The 18,162-nt window shown below is 42.0% G+C and overlaps 1 protein-coding gene across 9 annotated transcripts in view; it reads right to left on the bottom strand.

Moving 5' to 3' along the window:
• The window catches only part of rptor (regulatory associated protein of MTOR, complex 1), a 323,941-nt gene that overhangs the window by 157,124 nt on the left and 148,655 nt on the right, over positions 1-18,162 (bottom strand). For all 9 annotated transcript variants that reach the window (XM_034188053.1, XM_034188054.1, XM_034188058.1 and 6 more), the window contains one exon: positions 16,197-16,372. In XM_034188053.1, coding sequence (XP_034043944.1) covers positions 16,197-16,372 — 176 coding nt within the window. The remainder of the gene's footprint in view (positions 1-16,196; positions 16,373-18,162) is intronic.

Below are 18,162 nucleotides of genomic sequence, written 5' to 3'. Positions count from 1 at the left end.
TATGTGTGTGTGTGTGTGTATATAAACAATGTGTGGGGAGATTTTAAACTGTGATCGGACTTTGTCTGTGTACGTGTATAAACACAGAGCCGTGACACTCTGCTAAAACTGATACTACCGCCGTTAATGTGTCTGTTTTTGTGTTTAATCAAATCATGTTTTTTAATGGAGAATTTTGTACAATACCAAAAAGTCTGTAGATAGCCAAAAATGGAAGAAATGAGGAGATGGGGCAACGTTTTCTCAGCACGGTCTAGTTTATGTTGGAGCAGTCACATAAATATGGTGCACAAAAGGCAGCGTCAGCATGTGGAGGACTGCTGAAGCCTGCGCGGTGAAAAGAAAAGCATCTGATTTGCATTCAGGAGAGGTTCTGCACAGCTGTCTGCCGCTTCCCTAAACAGCTAAATAATGAAGGCGCCGCACCCGCAAATCAAACCAGTGGCAATGGTGGAATCACATCCTAAATCATATATTTTTCCACAAGTGGCCACATTTGGCTCTTTAACAATTTGCTAAGTGCCCCGTTTGTTTATTCATTCATCTGTTGAGCTTCTATCCTCCCCTGCAAAGCCCTGGGGTCATATGGTTCTCCCCTCTCCATTTTCAGATGCTTGCCTCCTCCACTCCTCATGTTTCACCACAGCAGCAGGGAAATCCCTGCAAGATGGCGCTCCATCAGTAATGATTTTCTGCTTAGGTGAGCAATGAAAGGTACACATGCACTCACTCCGCCTGTCTCTTCCTCTCTTACAAACCATTCCCCTTCTGCGCGAACCTCGTCCTTCATCCCTCAATGCATCTCATTAAAGTTTTAAAGCCAAAGCAAGCCAGAATATCGGGGAACATCACAGAGTTCCATAACTCACACAACCCCAAATGCAGTCACAATGCCCCCCCCAACCCAACTGACCACCACCATCCCCACCCCTAAAAGCTCTAAAGCCAGCATATAATACAACCTAAATTGAAAATGATGAGTTCTTACTGCTAAAACAGAGGGTGACTGACACCAAAACACAAAGGGCTTTGACTGTGTCGGGATGTTTCAGTCTCGTTTCATCCATCTCTGACAAGAAAAATGACAGCAGGAGCTGGGATCACGATGAATTAATGGTCAACAAAAGCTGCATCATCTTGGGAAACAGTTGAAGACTTACAGGTCTCAGAGCTCACACACAGAAACAAACAGCATTTCAACTGAGTGGAAATTATTCTCCAACACGGCAGCTTAGTCCATGAGTCCAAATATCCCATGAGCCCAGATATTTTACATATATATACTAGGGGTGTAACGATACACAAAAATCACAGTTCGATACGTACCTTGATTTTGAGGTCGCGGTTCGGGTCATTTTGGGTACAGTATGGGAACAAAATTCAAAACCTAAATTTGCTTGTTGTTTAAACCAACAATTTATTGTAACATTATACAAACAGGCAAGTAAAATAATTGCAAAGTGCTGCCAGGTAATAAGTTAAATAAAATGTTCTCAAATAAACAACAAATATGTCAATTGATGCTGTCAATTGATTTCCTGAAAGCTGCGCTCCTCATGCGGTGTGAACACACACACACACACACACACACACACACACACAGTGTAAATATAAGGTATAACCTGTGCATTTTAGTGAAGAAAAGTCACTCTGCGGCACTTTGCGCCGTCAGATCAGTTAGCGGAGAGGAGTCTTCTCCCCACCGATTCTCTGTCTTGGCGCAAGAATTCAAAAAGGTTACAGCGCCTCAATAACGTTTCATTTACCACAGCCTCCATGCGATCCTGGCTGCACACGTGATGAAATCTCAAGAAAAAGTTATAAAATTACTCAGTTCTCTATGTGGACCAGGGACACCATGCACACACGCTGGATGACGTACGTGTCAATATTTATGTATCACTTCAAGGAAAAAACATTATAACTGAATGTCCTGTACTGAAATGGTTCAATACAAATACATGTATCGTTTCACCCTTAATATATACACAAAATAAATAAAAATAAAAAAAATCTAACAAAATTGCAAAACCCCACCTTCCTCCCCAAAGAAAACACACACCTTGAGACAAAAAAAACAACACACACCCAACTACCCCGGCTCAATCACCACACAAAGTAAAAATGAAGATAATCGAATCTACATGTCCCAGCCCCTCACTCAGGTAAGAGCGGCCAATCAGTGAAATATGAAAGAAAAGGTTTCCACTTATGATCAAACTTGTCAGTATTACCCCTCAAATGTGCATTTGATTTTTCGTTTGAGGAAAGACACAATATCATGGAGTCACTGTGAAGTAAAGGGGATGTTGGGGGACTTCGACAGCAGAAGAATACGTCGTCTGGCCAGCAGAGATGAAAAACTAATAATTTCTTTTTGTAAAGAAGTTAAATACGTGAAGTGATCTGGGGACCCAAAAATGGCAATTAATGGACAATACTGCAAGTCAACTATCAGTATAGTAGAAAGAATGCAAAAATAACTTGAGCAAAAATGTTGTAACCAGGAGGCAGAGGAAAATAATGTGGCTCAAATGGCAACATGGGTTCAAGCATCTACCACATTTATCCTCTATCTCCAGGTAGATTTCAGTCTGAAGTTTGAAAAATGGACTCTATGAATGACTTTAAACTGTATGAGTTTGAGGCGAACACAAGACAAAACTGTACTTAGCTCAACAACAACTCTATCCCACCATTCACTGCTGAGCCGTAGTCCCAGATCCCCCTCCCAAACAGCCCTTAATTTGGACTTTGATTGATCACAGAGATCCAAGATACAATTATAAATTTCTGAAACAACCCCTCTTTGATGTGTCTCAAAAGAAGCAATGATTTACGGATTGGTGTAGGTCTCACACCCCAAATAAAGGAGCTAATTATTTTATCCAAGGAATAAAAAGTATTTTGGCAAAAATAAAGGAATCGAGAGAAACAAAGAAATTTAGGCAAAATGTTCATTTTAACAGCATGAATCTTCCCAATTAGAGAAATAGGTAATCCATCTCTGAAGATCAGATTTAGTTTTGGCAATAAGTGGGTAAAATTGGCAGTCACATCAATACCAAGACAACTGAAAGCAGAACGGGAGATCTTAAATGGCAAATCAGCTTGGTGGATTTGCGGAGCTGCTGTTTTCAATCAGATAACATTCACTTTTCTGGAGATTTAGTTTATATCCTGAGAAGGAACTGAAGTGATCTAAAATAGAGAGAATACTCGGAAGAGTAAATGCAGGGCCAGTCACATATATTAACAAATCTTCAGCATATAATGACAGCCTGTGATCAACATTATTACGAACAACACCCTTAAAGGTTGGAAATGACCTTAATGGAAATTTATTAATACTTTTATAAACCTCAATGGTCAAAGCAAAAAGAGATTGTGATAAAAGGCAACCCTGACGTGGCCCTACGTTCTAATATGAGATATTCAGAATAAACATTATTTGTGCAAACATAAGCCTGTGGAGATGTGTATAATAATTTAACCCAACTAACAAAGCTATCACCAAAACCATTTTTTAAAACTGCAAACAAATACTCCGGCGCAATCCTATCAAACGCCTTCTTAGCATTCAGTGAAATTACAATTTCTCGTAAATTTGAAGGAGTTGAATAAATTACATTTAGTAGAGCGCATGTATTAAATAAATAAATGACGCCCCTTAATAAAGCCATTTTGTTCTTCAGAAATTATACTAAGCAGAACCCTCTCTAACCGAAGAGCAAGAGATTTGGCGAGTACTTCAACATCAGCAGTCAACAAAGATAGATGTCTATAAAAACTGCAGAAAAGAAAAGATATTGAACCATGAGTCAGCATGGGAGGGAGCCCACCCTTTTCCAAGGATTCATTAAACACAGACAAAAGTAAGGGCCCTAATTTATCATTAAATTTCTTTAAACCTCTATTAGAGATCCATCTGGGGCCTGGGGCTTTATTAGATTGCATAGCTTTAATAGAGGATGTAATAGAGGACCTTCAAGAAACAGTGGGGCATCCAACTTACTGGCCTTGTCAGGGTCAATTGTAGAAATTCCACATTTAGCCAAGAGCTGGTTCATTATTGTAGTAGCCACAGGAAATTCAGATTTATACGAGAGGAAATAAAAGGATTTAAACACGTTAATTTACATTGAGTGTGTAACCATAGTGTTGAAATCTTTATTAATTTGAGGCATTATATAAGTCTATAAGTAGACTGACACTTCAGCTGATGAGCAAGTAACTAGCTTTATCACCGTGTTCATAGTAACTACTACAAGTTTGTAACAACAAACACTCAGCATTTTTAGCGGTGATCAAAAGGTCAAACTCCACCGGATGATTAAGACACTTCTTAAATAAATCAGGGGAAGGACTGGTGGCAAATTGCTGATCAAGGATACCAATAGCAAAGATAAGTTTCTGAACCCAGTTTTGATTGAAAAAGTACCACTTAAAACAACACTTACAATCCAGCCTCAGTTTACCATGGCTGGCACCTAAATGTATGGTGACCATCAGAGGATGGTAGCTGTAGCATTCAACATGGTCAAAACAATTCCACTTTTTAACTGGATTCGCACAACCAATAACTTGCATAAGTTTTTACCATAATTGGAGCAACTTTAACTTTTGATCCCTGCATAAAAATAACATGAACTTTGTCACCATTTTTGCTGTTTTGACCCCATAAATCCATAACATTCAGTCACAGATAGTACAAACGATACCTTTTTTGGAATATTGATGATCAGACAAATAATGTACTTTTCAAAATAATTCAAGCATTTTTAAATGTTGATCTGGGTATAGCTACCACACTGGAATGGCCACCATACATTTTGTGTAAGCCATGGAATACTGAGGCTGGATTGTAAGTATTGTTTAGTCCCTTAAGTGATACTGAAAACCTTGGCCCTATAGACTATCAAACAAACTGCTATCTCAACTGAAACTGCGAACTGTAAAGCCCCTTTACACAGGACGTCAGCAGTTGTGAGTCTGTTGTGAGGCTTAAAATGATCCACAGAGCTGAACACCTTTCCATGTAACCGCTTCAGTGGCGTTTGTGCATGTTGTTGTCCCACGTGGAGTTTGTGCGCTACAGATGATGTCACATTTCCATGGAGATCTGCCGCTTTTCTGACATATATGCTGGATTTTGAGTGACAGATGAGCTGCATGTCCACTTGTGCTGAATTGACACTGGAGCTTTCAGAAGCCCAGAATGAACCATCAGCTGCACTTAAAGTATAAGACAAATCTCTCCTCATGATCTGTTCAGATTTCAACACGCACAAAACTTTCTGACGAGCTTCACGGACATCAACTGACAAGGAACTCATTTTGTGCTTTATAACGGGGCTTTATAAAATGAACTTTATTCATAAAACTCACGGCACACACGCCCAATCATTACGCAGCTGTTGGCTGTCATACTGAATTGAGACTGCTTTTCCCCCCTGAATTCAAGTCCAAACTCAAGTTACTCCGATTATGTTACAGAGGACGACCTGCTGTTGCCGCGGTGAAAAACACTGCAGTCATTGTACACCTGTCAGGCAATCATGGGGTGCTCTGTGAGGTGTTTTTGCATGGCCTGTGTGGCATTTGTGCATCTTCTGGGCTTCGCGACTCTTCTACGGAAACAGGTGCAGCTTCATACTTCATGGTGACCATTGCGATCATGGCGGTTTGTGATAAGCTACCGAGAGGACTTTGTAACATCCTGGTGGCAGCTGAGCACCTCTTTGGCATCATGCGGTGTTTGTCACGATTTCATGACCGCACAAGGATCGCTGGATAGACCCCGTCCCTGTGTAAAGGGGGTTTAAAAAACTGCTGGTAATCTTGTGTGTAACTAGTAGGTATCCTTCCACTACAGCGGTATATAAAACAGCAGTTGGGGTGCGTGCATTAGAAATGGACAGTCTACAAATAAGAAGATGGAATGTCTTTGAAAATCTGTACTCCTTGACCGGAAAAATGAAAACGCAAACAGAATGTGATATTTCGTATTGCCTGTAATTGGGAAAGTATTGTTTGTCCTCGCAGAGCACATGGAGCACCGTGTACCACCAAGGCCGCTCCTCCTGTCCCAGTAATGTCCTGCACCATTCCTATTCCTTGGGTTTGAAGAGTTGCTTCTACTGTTCCTAATCCAAGAGTTGAACATCAACAAGTCAAACAGTTTTACTGATTCACTTAATCACTGTGAGTAATTTATAAACAGAATTTCAGCAGCAACACAATGAGTATTAGTCAGGTCTCTAAGTACTTAAACCAGGGCTGCACAAATCTGTCCTGCATGTTTTCATGTCTACCTGCTCTACTCACACCTCACTGGTGCTTCCTCATTGGCTGAGCACAACTGTCAGAGTTAATTACCATATTTTCCAAAATGTAAGTCACAATTTTTATTTATTTTTTGGCCAGGTGGTTAGTGCGCTAGGGTTCAGTGCCGAAGCTTCCCAGTTCAAACCCCACCCCTGCCACACTTCTCCATGTAATGTGGAGTTGCGTCAGGAAGGGCATCTGGTGTAAAACCTGTGTCAAATCAACATGCAGATCCACCCCGGATTTGCTGTGGCGACCCCGACTGAAAAACAAGAGAGCAGCCGAAGGGTCTTACTTTCACCAGTTTGTGAGGTCCTGTGATTTATATACCAAAAAGTCAGACATTTGTTATTAACAGTAACAACTACAATGACTATTTATATAGGATTTTACCACAAATCAAAGCACTAAACAAAATAAACTCATAATAAAGGAGTAAATGCCAATAATAAAGAGTATATTACAACAATGCACAAAATCCCAAATTAAAGAAATGATAATACAGAAAATTGTTCTGTGTGGGCGGCCAGAAGAGGAGGTACTGCTGGCCCACCAGCAGAGGGCGCCCTGCCTGAAGTGTGGGCTTCAGGCACGAGAGGGCGCTGCCGCCATGGACACAGCCGGGGGTGACAGCTGTCACTCATTACCTCTTGACAACTGTCACCCATCTACTCAACGTCCTCTCACTCCATAAAGACCAGACGTCATCTCCACCTCGTTGCCGAGATATCATACTTCATTGGAGGTAATATCCTCAGCCATTTGTGATTGCAATATTTGTATATTGTGAGTGTTTGCAGGAGTACTGGTACCTCCGTCGGTGAAAGCTGAGAGAGCGTTGAAGGCACTCTTTTCCCGTGAGGAATCTACAGTACTCTGCAGTTATTGAGTGAGAGATGGAGGTGGCATTCCCACCGCTGTTGTTACTGGGTGTACACACACCCACACTTGACTGTCTTTGTTCTCGCCAGCAGTACCAGATCCGACAGTCGGGGACGGTGATCACCTGGGAATTCGGGACTTGGCGGCTCCAGTATTCACCAGGTTCTGTGGCGGCGGAAATCGTGTGGTTCCGGCTCTTCTCAGGACAGACGTCTTCTATCCTCGAGCCTGCCCACACGTCACCTTTGTGGATTGACTGTAATTATATTCTGAGATTGTCTGTATGTTCGTTGTGCACATTTCACAACATTAAATTGTTACCTTTTGGCTCATCTATTGGCCGTTCATTTGCGCCCCCTGTTGTGGGTCCGTGTCACTACACTTTCACAACAGAAAATGGTGCAACTCCATGTGACTTAAATATATTTTTTCTTTCTTTCTTTTTTTGTCTTCAAGAGGCATTTTTGACCAGGTGCAACTTATACTCAGAAAAATACAGTAGCTGTGAGTAGAGCAGGGAGAGTGAAAAAACAAACAAATGAAAAACATCTGCTCCTGGTGCCCCTTCAGGAGCAGATTTGGGCACCCCTGATGAAGACAGGAGGCAGATTTCATTACCCTTCAAATTGTGCAATGCCAAGTGGCGAATTGAAAATACATGAAATGTAAACGTGTATTTCTCCAACAAACCCTTAATTATCACAAACACATTTTTACGCTCACATGATGTGATTCAAAATGTCACATGTCACGAAACTGCAATGGAAACGCTTCTTCCACTATTACAGGTTGTAAATCCACCTCGAACCTCCAGCTCACCACCTCCTTCTCACCTCCTTGTCCCAAAGCCATTGAGAAGGATTGTGTAGTTTATTATATATTCTTGTATATTTGTTTATGGTACTTGCACAGCATGCACTGAAAACAGGAACTCACACAAACGATGACAACCATTAGTTCCCATTCCCCATGTGTGTTTGTGATGACTGAGTATTGACGGTGATGCACTCACAGCTGACTGGCTGACGCAACACTCCTGTAGTTTGGAGCTCGGTCTGCGCAATGTTCTGAATGATGCATCACTGTACATTTACATCAGGCCACCAGATCGGCCGAGTATCCCAAATGAACTCATTCTGCCTGAATATCTTTCACCTATTTTACTGAAGCAGTCTCAGCAGGGATTATTACCCTCACATCAACCGCAGATGATGTCAGTTTACATTTTTCATCATAGCTGAATATATTCGCCAGAACAGAGTACCGGGCAGACCCGTCTGATAAAACTCAGCTCCATCTCCACTACGGCCCAAGAGAAATTGCCTCCCCATGATCGTCACAGGAATCACAAAGTAACGTCTGCCTATATGACTAAATAAGTGATGGGGTGCTACACAAAAATACACAATCACCGTCAGGGATAATCGCTTCATTAATGATCCCATGACCATGGATCCTCCCAAGAGATCTAGCACAAAAGACATCAAGTTGATGCCTTAGGATGCTGGTCATCATCCATGTTTCATAGCCAAACAGTAAGGTAGGAAACACCAGATCAAGGTTCCAAGAAGACAGCCAAACAGGTCTATTCATTGAACTCATCATGACTCCATAAGCACATTCAGGGGTCTCTTGATCTCGAAAACCAAAGATATGAACTTCACAGACAAGATAAGAAAATTTCTCTAGAAATTCAATACTTGACACTGCAAACATATACACTTGTGATAGCAGAGCCCAGGAGGTCATCAGATCTTAATCTTGATCCAGGACAATCTCAAAATCAGAAACTCTGACTCGTCATTCAACTTCTCACTTCAATCAGTGTCCTTTTGTGAAATTCTGCCTAGTTGTAAAGGCCTGCAGAATCAATGGATTCAGAACAGGCCAGAACTCAAAAAATTTAAATGAAAGACATCTGAGCAGGTGTGTGCCCAGATAAATACACATTAATTTCAACTTTGTATCATATCTTTGGGGGTGGGGGGGGGGGGGTGTCAGGAAGATCTGGATCTGATTCAAAACACTGATGCTCAAGCAGAATTTTCAACTACCAGTAGCATTTTAGAGTACAGAAGTGCTGAAATCCCTCTGAAAAAAAGAGACAAACTTCACCCAAACTGGCTTACAGTCAGCGTGGATCATGAATAATTAACTGGCTGCTGTTTATCTGCTGCAGTGTGAACCGCTTTGCCCCCGAGTTTCTCCCAGTTCCGCAAGTTATGAAATAAATTTGCAGTAGTTGCAGAGCGCCCAGCTCCACTGGACTCAAACTGGGATTTATACGGCTCATAACACATTATTCTCTCATCTTTGCATCATGCTTTCTTTGTCCAGGTGCTTGGATTATAATTCAAACTCCATATGAGTTCAACATCAGGCCAGAAGTCCAGGATGATGTCAGTCAAATTCACTGACATGAATAAATGTCTGAAATAAAATAAAATAAATAATAATAAAATCATTCAACAGCCCATGAAACAACATAACAGATCAATCTTCTTTCTTCCAACTGTCAAAATAAGCAATTTCATGAAAAATAAACAAAGATTAACAATCACAGTACAGCTAAAATCATATCAGTGATTCATGTTTCCTATTTTAAAAATCACAGCAAAGTTTTGAAAACCTGATGATTATTTTTGAGGACCTGGTGATATCAGTCGATGTAGATACAGTGGCTTGCAAAAGTATTCAGCCCCTTGGTATTTCACAAATTTTAATTTGTTTAAGGCATTTCAAATACAAAAAAGAAATCAGGATTCTCAATATAAAAATTTCTAAAATGATCTTCCTTACACTCAAACTTAGAGTAAATCTCTACAACTTGATATAAATGAATTAAAAATATAAAAGCCAAGATGATGGGTTGCATAAGTAATCAGCCCCTTTGGTATAATACCTGCAAATAATCAGTTTAATTGCCAGTTTTCTTCAGACAAGTCAGGGGATGGATACAAGAACATTTCCAAGTCACTGAATATGTCTTGAACTTTATTTACATCCGTTATGAAGAAATACAAACAGTATGACACTCTATGGTAAATCTGTGTGGAGTAGACAGTTCTCAAAAACTGAGTGACTGTGCAAGAAGGTGAAGAATGAGGAAAGCCACCAAACACCCAGACAACCCAGAAGACATTACAGGCTTCTGTGGCTGTGAATGGAGAAACTGTGCATTGTGCATGCTTTGCATTTTGTATCCCCAGTTACACAGCTTCATGATGAAGTGGTATAGAGGAGGGTTTTCTTTCACCAAAACATTAAATCTAGGCTTGCATCTCAGATGTACCTTCTGGCAAATTGTAGCTGAACTTCCAGGTCTTCTTTTTAAGAAAATTCTTTAGTATTACTTTTTGTATTTGAAATTGTTGTGGCTGGCGTGCCTGGCTGGCTTTTGTGTGTCTTTTGTTTCTGTCTGTTGGTTTTCCTCCCAGGTGGTGCGCATTTGGGACTGAGTGGCTGTGTAGCTGAGTTTATCAGGACCTCACCCTGGTCACCTGAGGCTGATCACGTGCAGCTCGTCAGGACTCACAGCTGTGGTGCATCTACATGGATTGGAACATGGTAGCATTTAAGTCTGGAGTACACAGTGTGTATTTGCCAGAGACTCGACCTTGTGACCAGACGGGTGAGATCGTCGTCTCGAGAGCCATCTCATCATCAGTGGATGCAGAGAACGTCCAGGTTTGATGCATGGTCTGTGAAAGAGGAGGGGGTGAGGTCTCACGCTTGTCACCACACTTCCTGAGGTACGTTAGATTTTGTGACTTACATTTATACAGTCAGTAAATGTGGTGTCCCTCACACCTTATTATATTGAGCTGTATGTAGTCGTTTAATCAGCTTCCACTGCAGTGGAGTTTTGTGAACAGGGTGTTCTATGCCTGCAGGGTGGGAAGCTGATTAGTAATTAAGCCAGGAAGTGTTTGCTGTTTGTACACCTTTGAGTGGTCTCTCTGTGTGTAGAGTGTGGACTCACATGATGATTTCTTCTTTCACAGACTCGGTTTGTCGCGGCCACCTGGGGGGTGTCGGCGGGGTCCTTGGGTACGAACTGGTTCTGGCTCCGGACCGTTTTGTGCTGCTGGGAGCACACCGCAAATCCGCCACGCCAGACCGCGCACTTATTTGTTTGTATTTTTTCACATCACTGTTATGTTTATTAAACTCTGTTATCCTTTGTACCGTGCTCTGCTTATTTTATACTGGGTCCTTCAAACGCTGGTCGGTTCTCAGGGCTGCGTCCGACACATAACAGAAATGCCATAAACAAATTAAAATGCGTGAAATATCAAGGGGCTGAATACTTTTGCAAGCTACTGTAATTATTGATTATTTCAATTGATCTATTTTTAAAGTACCTGGTTATGTCATACACCCCCTTTTTTGCAGACACTAAGAAGCAGTGTAACTGGAAGATGTTACCGAGTGCTAACGTAGCTTTAAGGTAGTTTAACATAGTCATTATTATTTCTTCTGCTTTTAAACCTCATTCTGTACTTTTTAAACTCCAGTGTTTCAACTCTGCTGTTTCCCAAACTCTACTGTCAAGTCACTGCAGGGAAACACTTCAAAATAAAACCAGCATGGTGAGGAAGAAGGGCAAAAGTCCCTATCTATTGATGATAAATGTTATTAATAAAGTTTCATCAACATGCGCAGGAGCTGTTAAACATGGAAGTAATTCTTTTGTGGGGAATGTAAGACATTAATTTGTTAGCTGTTTTTTTATTTTGAAGGTCTGCACTTGTCCAGCAGGCACGGACCTCTGGTTGTGTCACATGTCAGTGATGCAACCTAAAGTCGAATCTCTTATGTGATTGGCGGTTTGAGTGTCACTCCTTCCACGCGCCATGTTTGTTCACATCACCGACCCTGATGTGCTGTCCTGCAGTGATGCGCAAGTCGGCCCATAACCTGCCGGTCGGGTGGGAGCAGAAGATGGATTACTTTCATCTTCTCTCTTTTCTCTTCTCTCTCTCTCTCTCTCTCTCTCTCTCTCTCTCTCTCTCACACACACACACACACACACACACACACACACACACACACACACACACACACACACACACACACACACACACACACACACACACACACACACACACACACACACGTGCGCAACAAAAAGTGCACTCTGCTTGATCCGCTGCATTCACAGGCAGGTTCTAAAGCATTTCTAAAGCATGTTTAAAACGACAGCAGTCGACCAAAGTGCTGTACAAAACAAAAAAAAGCGCACCAAGTTACCCCCGATCGTAAATAAATATTTTTTGTGAAGCTTAGGGCTAGTGGCTGGCGATCACCTTAGTACAACCCCTGGCAAAAATTATGGAATCACCGGCCTCAGAGGATGTTCATACAGTTGTTTAATTTTGTAGAAAAAAAGCAGATCACAGACATGACACAAAACTAAAGTCATTTCAAATGGAAACTTTCTGGCTTTAAGAAACACTATAAGAAATCAAGAAAAAAAGATTGTGGCAGTCAGTAACGGTTACTTTTTTAGACAAAGCAGAGGAAAAAAATATGGAATCACTCAGTTCTGAGGAATAAATTATGGAATCACCCTGTAAATTTTCATCCCCAAAACTAACACCTGCATCAAATCAGATCTGTTCGTTAGTCTGCATCTAAAAAGGAGTGATCACACCTTGGAGAGCTGTTGCACCAAGTGGACTGACATGAATCATGGCTCCAACACAAGAGATGTCAATTGAAACAAAGGAGAGGATTATCAAACTCTTAAAAGAGGGTAAATCATCACGCAATGTTGCAAAAGATGTTGGTTGTTCAGTCAGCTGTGTCTAAACTCTGGACCAAATACAAACAACATGGGAAGGTTGTTAAAGGCAAACATACTGGTAGACCAAGGAAGACATCAAAGCGTCAAGACAGAAAACTTAAAGCAATATGTCTCAAAAATCGAAAAATGCACAACAAAACAAATGAGGAATGAATGGGAGGAAACTGGAGTCAACGTCTGTCACCGACCTGTAAGAAACTGCCTAAAGGAAATGGGATTTACATACAGAAAAGCTAAACGAAAGCCATCATTAACACCTAAACAGAAAAAAACAAGGTTACAATGGGCTAAGGAAAAGCAATCGTGGACTGTGGATGACTGGATGAAAGTCATATTCAGTGATGAATCTCGAATCTGCATTGGGCAAGGTGATGATGCTGGAACTTTTGTTTGGTGCTGTTCCAATGGGATTTATAAAGATGACTGCCTGAAGAGAACATGTAAATTTCCACAGTCATTGATGATATGGGGCTGCATGTCAGGTAAAGGCACTGGGGAGATGGCTGTCATTACATCATCAATAAATGCACAAGTTTACATTGATATTTTGGACAATTGAAAGGATGTTTGGGGATGATGAAATCATTTTTCAAGATGATAATGCATCTTGCCATAGAGCAAAAACTGTGAAAACATTCCTTGCAAAAAGACACATAGGGTCAATGTCATGGCATAGGGTCAATATCAACGAGCAGATGTGATTTGATGCAGGTGTTAGTTTTGGGGATGAAAATTTACAGGGTGATTCCATAATTTTTTCCTCAGAATTGAGTGATTCCATATTTTTTTCCTCTGCTTGGTCTAAAAAAGTAACAGTTACTGACTGCCACAATCTTTTTTCTTGATTTCTTATAGTGTTTCTTAAAGCCAGAAAGTTGCCATTTGAAATGACTTTAGTTTTGTGTCATGTCTGTGATCTGCTTTTTTTCTACAAAACTAAACAACTGAATGAACATCCTCCGAGGCCGGTGATTCCATAATTTTTGCCAGGGGTTGTATTTCTTTTGTTCTTCTTGTTGCTTAATGCTGACAAATTATACTGTACGAGGGCTGTCCGTAAAGTATAGGTCCTTTTTATTTTTTTCAAAAACTATATGGATTTCATTCATATGTTTTTACGTCAGACATGCTTGCACCCTCGTGCGCATGCGTGAGTTTTTCCATGCCTGTCGGTGACGTCATTCGCCTGTGAGCACTCCTTGTGGGAGGAGTCGTCCAGCCCCTCATCGGAATTCCTTTGTCTGAGAAGTTGCTGAGAGACTGGCGCTTTGTTTGATCAAAATTTTTTCTAAACCTGTGAGACACATCGAAGTGGACATGGTTCGAAAAATTAAGCTGGTTTTCAGTGAAAATTTTAACAGCTGATGAGAGATTTTGAGGTGATTCTGTCGCTTTAAGGACTTTTCACGGTGCGAGACGTCGCTCAGCGCTCTCAGGCGCCGTCATCAGCCTGTTTCAAGCTTAAAACCTCCCCATTTCAGGCTCTATTGATCCAGGACGTCGTGAGAGAACAGAGAAGTTTCAGAAGAAGTCGGTTTCAGCATTTTATCCGGATATTCCACTGTTAAAGGAGATTTTTTTAATGAAAGATGTGCGGACGGGTCCGCGCGTCGGGACGCAGCCGACGCGGTGCGGCGGCACAGGAAAAACACCTCCGTGTTGATAACCATTTGTAAAATCCAGGCGGCTTTTGATGGCTTTCAGTGGAGTGAGTATATGAGAAATTGTTTATCAGCTGGAGATGTTCCAACTTGTCCTCAAGGCTTCCAACAGAGGTGTTTTTCCTGTGACGGAGCGTCGCGGCGGCTGCGAGCCGACGCTGCAATCCGCCCGCACGTCTTTCATTAAAAAAATCTCCTTTAACAGTGGAATATCCGGATAAAATGCTGAAACCGACTTCTTCTGAAACTTCTCTGTTCTCTCACGACGTCCTGGATCAACAGAGCCTGAAATGTGGAGGTTTTCAGCTTGAACAGGCTGACGACGCCGCCTGAGAGCGCTGCGCGACGTCTCGCACTGTGAAAAGTCCTTAAAGCGACAGAATCACCTCAAAATCTCTCATCAGCTGTTAAAATTTTCACTGAAGACCAGCTTAATTTTTCGAACCATGTCCACTTCGATGTGTCTCACAGGTTTAGAAAAAATTTTGATCAAACAAAGCGCCAGTCTCTCAGCAACTTCTCAGACAATGGAATTCCGACGAGGGGCTGGACGACTCCTCCCACAAGGAGTGCTCACAGGCGAATGACGTCACCGACAGGCGTGGAAAAACTCACGCATGCGCACGAGGGTTCAAGCATGTCTGACGTAAAAACATATGAATGAAATCCATATAGTTTTTGAAAAAAACAAAAAGGACCTATACTTTACGGACAGACCTCGTATTTGTTGTCTTTCTGATGCCTGATTCTGATTTTTTTTCTCTGTTTGAGGTGTGGGTCCATCCAGAGATGGGTGTGGTGTCTGTTTCAGAAACCCTCCTGTCGTGTGCACCAGCAACATTTCCTGTATGTTCGTTTTGTGAATTGTTTTGTAATTTGTGTCTGTATCATGGCCCAAGCAGAGGGTCACCCCTTTGAATCTGGTCTGCTTGAGGTTTCTTCCTTAGAGGGAGTTTTTCCTTACCACTGTCACCTGTGTGCTTGGTCTAGGGCAGGTGGCCACGTTCGGTCCTCGAGGACTACCTTCTGATGAGTCTTTCATTGGATTCAGGTGTGGCATAACAGGGAGACAACTAAGAGTGTCAGGAAGGTAGATCTCGAGGACCGAACATGGCCACCCCTGGTCTACGGGTTGGTAAGGTTAGACCTTATTTCTGTGAAATGCCTTGAGGCAACTTTGTTGTGATTTGGTGCTACATAAATGAAATAAATTAAATTGAAAATAAATTAAAAATAACAATAAAATTGCAACAGGCAATAAAACAAATAAAGGACAAACTAAAATAAAAAGTGTATAAAGTAGTAGGAAATAATTAAATTTAACTTAATAATTTCATTTAACTTAATTAATTTCATTTACATAGCTAGTGACTTTGTCTTGGAATAATGGCTATAGAAAATGGATGGATGGATGCCTTCAAACCCACTGGTTGGTCGTGAGGTTCAAATGGAAGTCATAAAGCAGTATCGTGACAGACGACAGGAAAAATACAAAATAAAAAAAAACTGTGACTTACCATCGAAGGGCAATCTTAATGGGCGTGGTGAGACAGGAGGTGAAGAGGTCAGCTGGGAGGTCAGGGTTCATGGGCAGGAGCTCACTGGCCTCACAGGCAGCCAGCTGAATGCAGTTCTTCATTGAGGGCGGTAAGGGCATCTGGGCAAGCGGGTGACTCGGATTGATGGCTGCCACCTGAAAGAACACAGCAGGTCAGCGCTTTCAGTCGACACGATGGCCGCAATGAATCTGTCATCTGGCTTCGTTGAACAGTGTTGCCATCCATGTAATTACACCTCCTTTCCCCCTCTACAGCATAATGCAAATATTCAAAGAAAACACATTTTTAAGCTGCAACAACAGAAACTCACCAGTTGGTTTCACACAAAATATAGCTTTGTTCAATTGCACCCAATCTGATAACTGAGGCAAAGGAATGACAGAGTGTGTGAAAGAGGAGAAGGGAAGCCGGAGGACAAAAAATCCTGATTTCACAGAGGTATAGAACGTACAGGCCCCGAGCCTGTCAGAAGATACGGCAGACACAGAGTACGCTACATTTTCCCTGCAAATACGCTATGGCAGCCCCATGTGTCCACACAGATTAGGGGGGCACAGACTTGAACAAAGTTGTTGCCATAAATAAAATGTGGAAACATTTCACTTTGACAGAGCTGACTGCTTCAGACTTTTTCCTGTTTACTGTAGCATTGCAGCAGCTAGAAAATCAATTTTGTAGTAAACAAAGGCAAAATCAGCCACAAAAGCTGCAAACTGAGAGCAAGATATGCAGAGAAAAACATACAGGGAAGAAGATCTCTATCTATACTCAACAAATATATAAACGCAACACTTTTGGTTTTGCTCCCATGTTGTATGAGATGAACTCAAAGATCTAAAACTTTTTCCACATACACAATATCACCATTTCCCTCAAATATTGTTCACAAACCAGTCTAAATCTGTGATAGTGAGCACTTCTCCTTTGCTGAGATAATCCATCCCACCTCACAGGTGTGCCATATCAAGATGCTGATTAGACACCATGATTAGTGCACAGGTGTGCCTTAGACTGCCCACAATAAAAGGCCACTCTGAAAGGTGCAGTTTTATCACACAGCACAATGCCACAGATGTCGCAAGATTTGAGGGAGCGTGCAATTGGCATGCTGACAGCAGGAATGTCAACTAGAGCTGTTGCTCGTGTATTGAATGTTAATTTCTCTACCATAAGCCGTCTCCAAAGGCGTTTCAGAGAATTTGGCAGTACATCCAACCAGCCTTACAACCACAGACCACGTGTAACCACACCAGCCCAGGACCTCCACATCCAGCATGTTCACCTCCAAGATCGTCTGAGACCAGCCACTCGGACAGCTGCTGAAACAATCGGTTTGCATAACCAAAGAATTTCTGCACAAACTGTCAGAAACCGTCTCAGGGAAGCTCATCTGCATGCCCGTCGTCCTCAACGGGGTCTCGACCTGACTCCAGTTTGTCGTCGTAACCGACTTGAGTGAGCAAATGCTCACATTCGCTGGCGTTTGGCACATTGGAGAGGTGTTCTCTTCATGGATGAATCCCGGTTCACACTGTTCAGGGCAGATGGCAGACAGTGTGTGTGGCGTCGTGTGGGTGAGCGGTTTTCTGATGTCAATGTTGTGGATCGAGTGGCCCATGGTGGCGGTGGGGTTATGGTATGGGCAGGCGTCTGTTATGGATGAAGAACACAGGTGCATTTTATTGATGGCATTTTGAATGCACAGAGATACCGTGACGAGATCTTGAGGCCCATTGTTGTGCCATACATCCAAGAACATCACCTCATGTTGCAGCAGGATAATGCACGGCCCCATGTTGCAAGGATCTGTACACAATTCTTGGAAGCTGAAAATGTCCCAGTTCTTGCATGGCCGGCATACTCACCGGACATGTCACCCATTGAGCATGTTTGGGATGCTCTGGACCGGCATATACGACAGCAT

The sequence above is a fragment of the Thalassophryne amazonica genome, chromosome 15, assembly GCF_902500255.1.
Source record: "Thalassophryne amazonica chromosome 15, fThaAma1.1, whole genome shotgun sequence".
Classification (NCBI taxonomy): Eukaryota; Metazoa; Chordata; class Actinopteri; order Batrachoidiformes; family Batrachoididae; genus Thalassophryne; species Thalassophryne amazonica.
This window is presented reverse-complemented; position numbering and strand designations above follow the sequence as displayed.